Below are 13760 nucleotides of genomic sequence, written 5' to 3'. Positions count from 1 at the left end.
GGAATGCCTTTTGATGGATCTAAGAAAACTCACCCAACACGGATCATCTCTAGAGATGCAGAAAATAACATCAGTGCCAAAGGGGGCATCCAGGCAGCAGGTGCACATGCCCACCCTTGAGCCTTCATGGTTCTGCTCCTGCCCTGCACAGGGAGGGCCAGGACAGCTCTTAGCAGGAGGAGTGCCAGGATCTAAGGCCAAAACTCAAGGCAGTTCTCCGAAAGACATGAGAGGATTGAGGGCACCCATGCAGACACGATGGGACTGTGGGACACTACCACCCATGTAGAAGAAGTTCACAGAGAAAACCAGACAAGGAAGGCAACAAGTCCCAAGCTGAGCAAGCAATCTACTCCATAAGACAAACAAGAAACAAGTAACAGAAAACAGGGAATTTCAAAACTATGGGATGCTCTAGATATGAAAAGGGCAAACTCACAGTTCTACATTTCTTATGCAGAGCTGAGAACAAAGGAATGTATTTTATTTCTTTAATCTTAAACATATAAATATTTAATGTGTAACAGATATTTTTAAAATTTCCTAATTCCAGAAGCAAAGGCAAATCTGACTGCTGTGAGAAAGAATCAACTTGGTTCTTTTTGAAGAGAGCAGAATTGTCATTAACACCCCAAGGACAGGAAGAGAGAGTCATTCTCACACCTTGTGAATGTGTTCTTAGGTCCCTGCACCCAAGCTAGAGAAAACAGTCTTACAATCTTAAAGCAAAATTCCACAGGAAAAACATCCACAGCACAGTTAGAACCACAAAGGGATTTCAACTGTGCAACCACCCAAAAGAAGTTTTAGTCTCATTGGACTAAGTGAAATTTAGTACAAAATATTATTGAGTTTGCTATCCTCAAGGAAACATACCCTGACCTGTTAGAACATAAGTTTTCTAGAATCCTGAAAGAGTTGGTTACAGTTCCAAGATCCAGGTTACAATGTGGCTCTCCGAGGTACAAAAACAATGGCTTGTAAAGCTAGAGACATAAAATGAAGTTGTTGCGTTCAGATATGTGCAAAAAGGCGGCTCCCTATATATTTTGTGCTCTTTGCTAAGATGAGCCCGTGGTAATAGCAATATGAGTTAGTATAACTGTTTTACAAATAAGCGTGGGTGGAGACAAGCCAGGATGGAAGTGTGCTGTTCCTGGTATGCGAGCCATCACTGGTGTTGCTCCAAATGCTACATGTCCTTGCTTTTGACAGCTCTGAATCAGCTCCTCCCCAGTGGAAGGCAGACAGGCAGTTGGGGAGCACATTCAGAGTTGAGGACCTCGATGGAAGGTGGGCCAGCCTCACTTCCTACCTAGTTCTATCCTGAGAAACAGTTGAGACAGTTGTCTCTCCTTCACAACTTTGCCCAAATCCTGCTTCTGCTTCCCTCCTAGGTGGTGGGTATAAAAACATGAGATTCAAAAACAGAAGCCCCTCTCAGTCTTTTGTCACAGGAGGTCCTGGGGGGAGGCTGAGTGGCTTTATAGTGCCTGTGGGGCAGATCATGGACCAGGGCAGTTTCTTAAACCGTCTTCGCTCAGGGTCCCTTTTCATACATGACATTTTTATGCAGCCAAAATTATACAGGAGTAGAAAGAGATCCTCAAATCAAGCATTTACCCATAACCCATAACAAATTATAGACATTTGTCTTAAAGCACTTCTTTGGTATACTGCAATGTCACCATAGAAGAGGAAGGAGGTTCTCACACTAATGAGAAGGCGTGCTTGTTTTAACGTGAAGAATTAACCCTTGGTTGAATACACTGTGCTGGAGGCTGTAGAACATTGAAGACATTTTTCAGAGTCAATAGACATTCTGGTTTGTTGCTCTCAGTGCTGAGACTGCCACTTCACACAAGTGCACACTTTAGAATGGCGGGAGTATGTGAGGTCACTTTCACAAATGGTTGGAAATTCCGTCTTAATCCCAACTCAGAGCATACTTAATGGATCCTTACCAAAGTCTTGTCAGCAACATCAGATCACACAGCCTGACACAGTCCAGTCTAAACGTTTATTAGGGTGATAAGTTGATACCAGCCGAGGATGACAGTAGGAATAGGTAACAGAACCATCATGTGCCTACAGTAGCAGAAAACCTTTCTGTGGTGTCAGCATCCACAGCAGGTGTTGCAGGAAGTGTTTATTATTGTTGTGTGGCTTGAAGGCACACACACACACACACACACACACACACTAGAAGAACATGCGTCTTCAGACCCATACCCACAGTGAGGCAAGCTACCAGCTGACAGAAACACCTCGTGCACATTATCATTGGATTCTGAGTGAATCTCTCATCCCTGAGCTCAGAAACCGTCTACTGTTGCCCGGTGCTCTGTCCATATGGAAGTGGAACTAGAGGCAGGGAGATGACCTGGGCACATGCAGTGCTGCAGTCACTACATGATTCCACACGTTACTGCCTAGGTGACAGCATAGCCATTGACACTTCTGACACTCACGTGCGTTAACGCCCTGCGGTCCCAGCCACCCTGTAGCAGGACCAGGATTAGGTCACGTCACAGGAACAACAGGCCATGTCCTCCCTCATCATTGCTGAGTATGTCATCAGGTCTGTACTGGTCTCCAGTGACAACTTGCTACTGTTTCCTTGTAGGTGACTATCCTGCTCCCAGGGCTGTCCTCACAGGCCATGACCATGAAGTTGTCTGTGTCTCCGTCTGTGCAGAACTCGGACTCGTTATCAGTGGTGCTAAAGGTCAGCAGCCATATTGTTCACGTTCTGTCTCTAAGCAGTTACGCATTTTCCAGCTGTGACTCGTTGAGTTTTCCCAGAGATTCTACACAGTTAGAAATAGTCTCTGGGTTCTCTGCCATTGCTTAGTTTAATCAAATATGAGTTATATTTTCCAACACTGACACAAAATATGGTTAAGTTTATGATGTAGTCACCAGCATTCTAACCCAAACATTGGTAAATTAAACCTTCACTGAATCCATTTGATTCAGCAACAAAAAGGAGCGTTTAAAAAGCAAAGGAGGTGTAAAGCCAGTGCTTTGGGAATGTGAATTATGTTATTCACTAGTCTGTCCTTAGGACAGGTCCTTTCTGGAAAGAGCTAACTGCAGGGATGGAAAGTGACAGGCCCTGTTTCCTTATCTTTGTAGAAGAATTGTCACTTAGATGGCTCTTCTGATGGGCTTACAGGACCCTATGGGCACTCTCTAGGCAAAAAGACCAGGAGGGCTGGAGTATAAGGGGCTAGCCGCAGCTGAGCAGAGGCCTAGAGCCCAAGAGGTGAAAGAAGGGGCTTAGTATTATTTTCAGTTGGAATTCTTTAAAATTTCTTTTGGGGAGCATGCTGTTTTATTTTTATCAAAGTCTAAGACTCCAGGTGGTTAGATTTTGTTGTCAGGAATTACTCCATAGCTTTATGGGGAATGGGGAGTCTGAAGACAAGGCACTGTGTTTTAGAGCAAGAAAGTAAGCCTAGTACCTCAGGTGCAGGTGCTACTTTTCTGCAAGTACTGACAGCAAAGCCGTTGTGCCCTTCCCACCGCTCTCCAGAGCCCTCCCTTCTTAGTCAGGGAGACCATGTACTGGTGCCATTTTGTAAAAATACATGGCTATTGAAATCAGTCGACAGACACGAAGGTGTCCACACTTCATGCAGGCTTTGGCTTTTGAGTGAACAAGGAGGTAAGCACACAGTAGGGGGTCACGGTGTTTGTTTGCACTGGGCTAGAAGAATCTTATCTTCTCAGTATAGTTTTTCATAGTACAAGATTGCCCTGAATAAGATAAGTCTCTTTCTGCACCCTTTATACATTCACCCCACTGTTAATTTTAAGAGGCAAAACCAATTTTGTAGTCAGAATTACTTGATTAAGTTCTTGATTGCACACTTACATCGTCATGGACACCACCACATGCACAGGCAAAGCTTGCTTGGCAGTGGCATATCTAGACTGTGATGCTGACATCTGGTCCAAGTAGAGAAATTCAGCTACTGCTCTCACCACTTTCCTAATAAGGACCTTCCAGGACCACAGGAGAGCAGACTTGTTGGCACGGTCAGTACTCACCTGACCTGGAGTTAAAGCCTATGTGATGCTGCTGTCTGAGGTGGGTGGGCTGGGACAACTTTGGAGCACTTGGGTGCTGCACCACTGTGAGGTGCCAGAGAAATGTGTGCGTGTGTGCGTGTGTGTGTGTGTGTGTGTGTATGTGTGTGTGTGTGTTATACCTGTAAGTATAGGTAGGAGTAGTGAGTGTGTGTAAATGCATGTGTGTGTGTGTGAGTGCTGTAGCCACTAGCACACCTCTGTTGCCTTCATTGCCTTGAACACATGTGAGCAGGCTCTGGTGCTGTAACTTCCTGGCGTGTCTGTTCCCACTGCAGAGGGTCCTTGCCTGGTTCATACCATCACTGGAGACCTGCTGCGGGCCCTGGAAGGTCCAGAAAACTGCTTATTTCCACGCCTAATTTCTGTTTCCAGTGAAGGCCACTGCATCATATACTATGAGCGAGGACGGTTTAGCAACTTCAGCATCAATGGGAAACTTTTGGCTCAAATGGAGATCAATGATTCCACCAGGGTGAGTAGTCTGTGCAGAGCAACAAGAAGCCATGGGAGGAGTCAAACTTGCTTGACATAAAATGGCTTGGTGTAGAGCTTCCCCCGAATCCACATAAACAAGTGCTGGGACAAACCCAAGACTTCTCAGTCCTGAATATGCTCAGCCAGTTAAACTCTAGAGACCACAGATGTTTGCCTAGAGAAAAGCATGCCAAACCCCTCCGCAAGCAGGGATCTCAGGACTGTGCTCCCAGAGCATCCTAGATAGGATAAAACAACATGCCTAGAAACAACGTGGAGAGGAAAGGGTTTATTTTAGCTTGATCACAGTACATCATGAAGGGAGGTCAGGAACTCAAGACAGGAAACAGACTAAAGAGGAACACTGCTTACTGGCATGTGCCCCTGTCAGGACCACCTGTGCAGGGATGGTACCACCCGCAATGGGCTGAACCCTCCCACTTCAATCACTAAGAAAATGTCCTACAAGGTTGCCTATAGCCCGATCTCATGGAGCCACTTTTCAGTTAAGATCCCTTCTTCCCAGATATTCTAGGTTTCTGCCAAGTTCACAGAAAAATGGCCAGGACACACAGCGCTCCAGAGTGAAGATGCCTGTACTGAGAACTCTGACTACTGCTTCAAGTTCCCTGTTGCCCTCGTTCACTAATGACATACAGTGGCTGGGGCCTCTGTTCTGGGAACTATTGGGAAACATGCTTCTGTTCTTTACTCTAAGTCTCTATTAACACCTTCAGTTTCAGAACATGCAGTGCTCTCACACGGTTTTCCTGGGCTAGATTGGCAATATTCTCGTTGTGACGTTCATGATTGTATAACAGTTAATTTTAAAGATTTTATTTTAATTTTTAATTATGCCATTTTGGGGGAAGCAAGGAGTGTGCACACTTGAATTCAGAGACCAGCAAAGGGCATGAGATCCCTAAATCTGGAGTTAAGGTTGATTGTGAGCCATGGTTCTGGGAACCAAATCTATGTTCTCTAGAACACTCTCACTCACTAATCCCTCTCTCTCTAGCACCTTAAATCTTTTATTTTTATTTTATTCTTTTTCGTTGGCTTTAATAAAATTCTGTGTATTTGTAAACAACAACAAAGCAAGCAACAAAAAAAAAAACAAACTTTTGATAGGTTCCATATTGAAAGCTCTGCAGATTGGACTTTAAGAAACTTGGACAATTGGTCAAATAAGGGGATAATGTTAAGGAGATTAACAGTACTTTCCAGGTCATTGGTTGGTGGTCTTTTAGGTTATTCGTTTTTGATTGGTGAGCTGATGCTTGGTTTGTTGAATATTGTTGGTTGATTGATGGTTGGCTGATAGTTGTTGAGTTGATTGGCATTTGCTCGTAGTTGGTTGATTGGTTATTATTTGGGGGTTGGATGTCTCATGGTTGCTTTGATTGTAGGTGGTGGTGGCCAGAAGTTGGTTGAGCATTGGTGGTTGATTGGTTGACTGATTAAGCTTATAGACACTAGGGCAGATGCTTGACTGATTAGTCATGACATGCTAGGACATGAAACAAAAAAAGAGATGGTTGGTACCTGCCTTTTTCCCCCTGTAGGCTATTCTCCTGAGCAGTGATGGACAGAACCTGGTGACTGGAGGGGACAATGGTGTGGTGGAGGTCTGGCAGGCCTGTGACTTTAAGCAGCTGTACATTTACCCCGGGTGTGATGCTGGTATTAGAGCGATGGATTTATCCCACGACCAAAGGTGAGCCATGTCAAGGGCAATGCGATGACGGGAACAGGCCAAGCTGGAGATGAGTAAAAACCCTTGAAGGCCCAGTTTTTCAACTATCAGAAATGTTTCTTGGAAGGATTTTGGCTTTGATATATTTTAAGCATTAACACATATTATAAAAGCATTTTTACAGTATAACAAAATGGGACAGAGGAAAACAACATGCAGATCCAATCAGTAAAGTGCTTACTGTGTAAGTGTGAAGACCCAGGTTTCAGTCTCAGAATCCACATAAAGGTGCCAGTCATAGTGTGCCTAGTTGTAACCTCTGCCCTGCAGATAAGACATGCTGATCCCTAGGGCTTGTGGACCAGCCAGCATGTCCTAGTACTCCAGGACAGACAGACAGACACACACACACACACACACACACACACACACGGAAAGAGGAAGACAATGTGACTTGATGCGCTCTGAGGAATAAATGATTTTAAGTTCGTGGTTAGTTTTGAAGAAGACCAGTAAGTAGGTGTGGTTTACTTCCTAATTATTTGTATGTGCATAAGTGGTTTTTAAATGTGTTTTAAATGTCTCCTCGAGTAGATTAAACATTCTTCAATTCATTTACATGCATTTTGCAAATATCTGTTGCCAACATTAGAGCTGAAGTAATCCGACAAAGTGCTAAGAGTAAATAATGAAGTGAACCCCACACGTGGCCCTAACCTAGTTGTTTGCTAGGAGGCTGGGTCAGAGCAGGCATCAGGGGACAGACAGAGAGCCATAGCAGGGTAGGAAGGGTGCTGTCTTCCTATTTTAATGTCATTGTTAATTTGATTGTGTGTGCTGTACAGAGCAGTGCTTTATTGGGACAGCTCGTGCACAGGAAGTATAACTTATAAACACATAATAGAAAAAGTGTACATTCGTCTGATCAGGCTGGATTAATGAATGGCTAAGCACACTTAAGAATGTCATGAGACTTGAACTCAGTCACTGGTAGTCAGCCACCCCAGAAAAAGAAGCCTCTGATTGGTTTAAGCACAAGTAAGAAAGGACAGTGATGATATCACCTGCATAGTGACAATGACTCAGGATGGATGTCCTAAGTCTGAAGGTTTCATGACACTACTGCTGCTCTACAGTGACTAATCTATCTGACAGACAAAATGAAATTGGTACCCGAGGCTTCAGGAGGACTTGTGGTTCATATATCCACATTTCCCTCCTTTTGGTTCCTATAACCAGGTTATACTGTGGACAGCTAAGGGTGGAGTGGTTAAAGGGCACAAAGGAAAAAAGGTCAGAATTCCACAGAAAAGCCCAGGCTTGTCCCAGAGGAGGATGTGGATAGACCATGACTATGATAGCTGAGAGGCAGTGGGCCCCAAGTCACACTAGAGTGTGTGCTTTGATGGACTTGAATTGCACTCTCCAGCAGGACTTGCCGTGAGCTCAGCAGCTCTTAGCAGAAGTGACCTCCCATAGTGAACACAGTTAAGACTAGGAAATGTCTGTGATAAGGCCAGTGTCTGCATAAAGTGGCAAGTGCATACTATTTTCCTGTCTCTTTTCACCATCTCCGCTTTTCCAGGACTCTGATCACGGGCATGGCTTCCGGCAGCATTGTAGCTTTTAATATAGATTTTAATCGGTGGCATTATGAGCATCAGAACAGGTACTGAAGAGAAGCAGCAGAAGCCACATTCACGTGGGAGCACAAGTGCTCTGTGGAAAGGCAGTATCTCTGGTGGGGACGCTGGTCCACATCGGCCTTTGTTTGTACATCCATCCCACTCAGAAGTCTCCGAACATCATAGTCGGGAGTCATTTCATCGTTTTTTCCAGGACTGAACACCAGCTGCTGTCAAGCAAGCTTATATCATGTAAATTATCTGAATTAGGAGACGTTTTGGTAATTATTTCATATATCGCTGTTTATTGAGAAAAGGTTGTAGGAAGCCTCACAAGAGACTTTTGACAATTCTGAGGAACCTTGTGCCCAGTTGTTACAAAGTTTAAGCTTTGAACCTAACCTGCATCCCATTTCCAGCCTCTTTTCAAGCTGAGGGGAAAAAAAAAAAAAACCACGTTTGATACTTTGTACATCATATGCATCTTATTTAAAGGGATACTTTTGTAAAAGTGAAACCTTGTATAAAGAAAGAGCAGCCTTTGTTAATTTACTGTGAGTTACACCCTGCATGTTCACTACTCCCTCCCTCTTGATGGAACAGGTGCATTCAAGCTAGGAAATGGAGAGAACACAGCTTGTTCAAAAGGGTTGAATTTGGGCTCAATCCATAATTTTTGACATTTTCACTAAAATATGGTTTGCACTTTTTTAATCTAAATTCATCCCTTATTAGTGAGGTTTGCTCATATAGCATTTGGATACTAAGCCATTAGTTGCCACTGTTGGAACTTTATACAAAGACAGTTCAGCCCTCCTGCCCTTTAGAACCTGCAAATGCAACAGAAGGGAGCCTGGGTTTGAGGGCCTGGTTTCGCTATCATTAGCCCCATTGCATTGACCGTTCCCAGCACCGAGACATCTCCCCTGGTGTCAGCCCACTGGCTCCATGTCTACGTGTTGGGAGGATCAGGATGCTAACATTTCCCCCTCTTTGCTTCTCAAATAGCATAGTTTAATAATGAGTCAGACTGTATTACAACAACAAACATCCCTCTCGTTCCTTGTGAGAGTCTCACCTAAAGCCACACTCCTAGCCTAAAGCACTTCATCTTTACAATATAAAATGAAGGCTCTCAAATGATTTTTCCATCCATTGTCCCGATCCAGCTATCATCCAGGGGTCTATCCATTTTCTCCATGTCTCTTCTTTGTATATTTGGTGACTGTATTGTCATAGGTGTACATATCGTGTCGGTAGGGCTATGAGGCATGTTACAGGAATGTAATTTTCTCAGAATTTACCCTCATTTGCAGTCATTTATTTTAGGAGATAAAACAGAATAATGGGTTCTTTGTACTGGCACTTTGCACCAGAAGCATATCATTATTTATTGCTGTGATTACTTATCTGTCATCCACCTTGTACTAGAAAGTTTTAGCACTGAATTATTCCTTCTTCATTGTTGTTTGTATTTATGAAATTCTGAAATTATGGGGAATCAGTGTACTGATTATGTTCTTCATCACCAGGCTGTGAGCAATATCTTGAGTTTGTAGCTTAGAATTGGGAAGGCACTGAACATCTGGAAGACAAGGTCATTTCATCTTGAGATCATGGTGAAATATTTTGGATATATAAATTCCTTAAGCTATTGTAACCATGTTTTATTGCAAAGATGTAAAATATGCCAGATGTGTGTGAGTTGGAAATCAAAAAAAGAAAAATAAAATATGCAAAGAATTCACTGATTGCCTCACATGTCACTGGATGTCTCAGTGACAGGCATTACTTATGCGGCTGTCCCTTGAACAGGGAAATCATCATTGCCTCATGTGAGGGCCTCACATGCAAAACCATGAACAGAACTGTAATAAAGCCAGTGGTCTCCTTGTCCACTGCCAGGAATGTGGGCAACAGGAGCCACAGAGGACAGGAAACAGTGATAAAAGAAATATCTTCTTCTGTAGTATCAAATAATGCCATTTTTGTCTAAAAAACATTTCAAAGTATCCCTCATCAAGCAGGACTGACTCAGGTAAGGACTGAGGCCCAGAGGAGCTGAGCAGCTGCTGGCCGAAGGTGACAGGCAGGTAAGGCTGCCATCTGTATTCCTGGAAAAGGACAGGGACAGTGGGACGTCAAGAAAGACTGGCCCTCTCCCCATCCAACCCCAGAAGCCAGAGACTTGTCAGGCTCCCCAAGCTGCTTCAGCCCAGCCTATCTGTCGGTCATTCCAAACCGTCAGTCTTGCCTAAATCATTTGGAAACGATGCCTCCTTTCCAGCACCATCACCAACACTGCCCCCCAACCTGCTAATTAGGACCAGTCTCTAATCTGACCCTCTCCGTGCTGCACCCTCCTCAGCATCCTGCAGAAGTGACTGCAAACTTGAGAACTTAAGAAAACCTTCTGGGGACTTTAAAGAGCATAACCTAGGGTCCCACCCCCCCAAGCCTCATCAGACCTATTGTCCCTTGATTACTTTACAACAACCCTGATTCAAGAACTAATGTCCAGGCCATGAACACACAAGTCCTCCATGGGGACACAGTTGGCTCAGTCACTCACATGTGTCCCACCCCCACTCTCTTTCTATGAGTGTGTTTGGCCAAGGATGTCCATTCACACAGCTGGGCTGTAGCAGAGTGCTTTGTGTTCATGCACAAAATGCTGGGTTCGATCCCCAGTGCAGAATAGACCAGGTGCAACTGGTTCCAGGCCATCTGTAATTCCTGTTCTCAGGAGGTACAAGCCGGAGGATCAGTTCAGGGTCACTGTCAGTTACACAGCAAGTTCAAGAGCAGACTGCTGCTGCCGGAGGCTTCGTCTTAGAACAAAAACAGCCATTGCATTTGAGATCTCTGAGAACCACTGTACCCCTGTCTCCAGGGTTCTTCCTTCACAGAATGCACAGGAGTACACAGACTATTCACATCACTGCATTTAACACCTCACCAAAATTGATTTCAACTCACCGGGTCATGCACAGTCTTGTTTGGTAGTCGCAATTACTCCAACCCCATTCCCAAGCAACACTGCAACAAAGACAACTTGTAAATTAAACTAGCAAACAGACCTTCTTTGAGGTCAGTGAAGTCAGGTGCTGTTTTAGGTAATGTGACAACCATTTGCACTGAAGAGACAGCAAAAACAGATGCCCACAAGTTCTAAAAACTGGTTTCTGTAAGCCTTATAGCATACTTTTTCAGGTACCTCCCTTGTAAGAGCCAGCAAAAGGCCTCAGAAGAGTCTCATACCCTGGATAAGAAGAGAAACAGCACAAGACAGTGCATGAATTGCTTTGTAATCAACACTCTGAATGTCACTCAGTGAAAGACCACTTCTATTTTCTTTCATGCTAATTCACAGACCAATCATTACCACACACCCCCAAAGCCATTCTTGAGATATTATATCCTTACCATGCCTTATCTTCATTTTCTGGAGCTAAGCTTGGGATGACAGCTCTCTGACTCACAAATGACCTGGGGTGTGAGCATTGACTGTCCCTAGAATGCATTATCAACCAGCACACTGCATATCTACTAGAAACTCCGTGAGGATTCTTGGTCTTACACACTTGGGCGACGTGGCCCCTGTGGTGCTGAGCTTACCAACACTTGGTGTGTCCCTGTCATAGTTCTGCACACACTGCCACCTAACAGAATCCCCAAATTGGGGGCCTTCCTTTGTAAATGGCTCATGACTGTCAGCTAGGACAGGAAAGTACAATGACAGCTGACTAGAATTGCTGTAGTCATCAAAACTGTGAGCTCCTGGTCAAACCCCTGGCTCTCAGGAGCACACACCACCCCTGCTAGCTACACTCTAGTGAGAATGTATTTTCACTACTCAACATCCCTTCCCTATTTTGACTGCTACACATTTTCACTGGGCAAGTCTATCATGATACCTATGGAGACCGCCGGTCATGCATTTAATTTTATGCATGGACCCCTTAGACTTAGGCCTTGACAACCAAGACACTTTCATTTCTGCTACTTCGGTGGTGCCCTCTCTAGGTAGATGTAGCATGTGGCCTAAAAGGGACTTGTCAGAACTGGTTCTTAATTTCTTAATTGTATCCTGAAGTGAGGAGGCAAACTTAACTTCCTCTTCTAGAGCCTCTAGCCTGTCTCCAGTGGTCAGTTTATTAGCAAATGTGTTCATGCTGCCAGAGAAGGCCACATGCAGCAGGTGACAGTGACACCACAGGAAATGCTAGCCAGGAGGCCAGGAGGACACAAGTTGCTCCCAGACAAGACTTCACAGTTCTGAATGTTCACTTTTCTAGTTAGCTTCAGCTGTCTACTTGACAGAGTTATTGGAAGGAGTTTCAGTTGGGGTCAGCCTGGCATATGGGAATTTTATGGGACAGTTTCCTGATTACGGATTGGCGGAGGAGGACCCATCCACTGCAGGTAGCACCATTTCTCAATAGGTGTGTGTGGGCAGAATAAGAAATTATGGCTACTTTGGGATACAGGAAGTGGTTGGGCCCTGGAGGGGCCTTCGGGGCACAGGAATTTCATTCTGGGTGTGCCATCAGAAAGATCTGACAGCCTTGTGGTGGCTTACTTGTCTGTGTGTTACATTACACTTCAATAAAAATGCACCCTTTGAATCTTTGAATGTTAAAAGATATACTTCATCACACCAGCTCATGACCACTGAAGGCACAGGTTCTACCCACTGATTTCATGGCCCTCTCTCATTCCTATTCTCTGCAGGGGTCAGCATATTGACTGCCTGGCTTCAATGCTTCCTCTTCCAGGAAGCCAACCATCTACCACCTGAGTGGGTACTTTGCTCACTGGATTTATGCACATGGCATTTCTGTGAACTGCTTGACTAGCACCTGTTTGTTCATGTGAGCAGCTACAACCAATTACCAAAGATGGGGCAAATCATGAGCAATGGAAGTCTACTTCTTACAGCTTTCAAGGTTAGGAAATCCAAGTTTCAGTGCCAACAGATTTGGTGAACTATGAACTGTCTGTAGATAGTCCCTTCCATGTTCTCCCATACTAGATAGGGCAGACAAACTCTTAGTCCTTCCATATAAGGGTACCAAGCTCCATTGACAAGGGCTCTGTCTTCACAACCTCACTATGTCCCCCAAAGCCTCACCTCAGTATCATCCAAGTACTATTGAAGGTTAAGTTGCAAACATGAGTTTTGCAGATGAACACAGAAGTCTTACCAGCACCCCTCCCTAAATCCTCACTGCTTATCAACAGGTATCTCCTTTTTACTCTGGAAAGTTAGCTGCAGATGGAAGACATGTGCAAAAAAGACAGGCTTACAAAACCCAAGCTAGTCAATCAAAACACAACTACCCACACCATACCCCTTAGTAGCCAACTCCTCTCCCTGGACCCCATAGAAGGAAACCCTAGATGGGCTTGAACAGGGACACTCCTAGTTCAGACTAGAGAAGCCTGCCTCTCTCTAGTCTGCAGGTTATCTAGTCCGCATTCCTGCTTTCCCAATGATACTGGTTTTGTCCAGTGATGAATGGAAAGAACTTAACCAAATCAAAACTAACCCTAACAAAAGTACATCTTTCTCAGTAGATGCTAAACTACAGTGAAATCCAAATTTCTGCGGGCATGTGGTAGACACAGGCATTGGCTCAGCCATGCTCAAATGGAGCACAGATACCATTAATGCCATGCAAGCATTAGAGCCTGATCTGGGGTTCCCAGCTTAATGCCAGCAGAGGGATGTGGTGGCACTCATCTTTTATCCTAGTGCTGAGGGAGGCGAAGAACCCCTGACTTCACTGACAGGTTGGGCTAGCCACTTAATAAGATGCAGGTTCTCCCCAGATACTCCAGTGACATATAAACGTCCCAGCGCA

At 44.5% G+C, this 13760-nt stretch overlaps 1 protein-coding gene across 3 annotated transcripts in view; it reads left to right on the top strand.

Annotated features, from left to right (window-relative positions):
• Positions 1-8039, top strand: part of NBEA (neurobeachin) — a gene marked incomplete at its 5' end in the record, with an annotated part of 531924 nt that extends 523885 nt beyond the window's left edge. For all 3 annotated transcript variants that reach the window (XM_080929212.1, XM_080929210.1, XM_080929211.1), the window contains 4 exons: positions 2627-2728; positions 4374-4570; positions 6138-6289; positions 7854-8039. In XM_080929212.1, the coding sequence (XP_080785338.1) occupies positions 2627-2728; positions 4374-4570; positions 6138-6289; positions 7854-7944 (542 nt within the window). In that variant the 3' untranslated portion in view covers positions 7945-8039. The remainder of the gene's footprint in view (positions 1-2626; positions 2729-4373; positions 4571-6137; positions 6290-7853) is intronic.
• Positions 8040-13760: the final 5721 nt, after the last annotated feature.

The sequence above is a fragment of the Micromys minutus genome (genome assembly GCF_963924665.1).
Source record: "Micromys minutus genome assembly, chromosome: 15".
NCBI lineage: Eukaryota > Metazoa > Chordata > Mammalia > Rodentia > Muridae > Micromys > Micromys minutus.
Note: the sequence above shows the minus strand (reverse complement) of the source record. Positions and strands in the feature narration are given on the sequence as shown.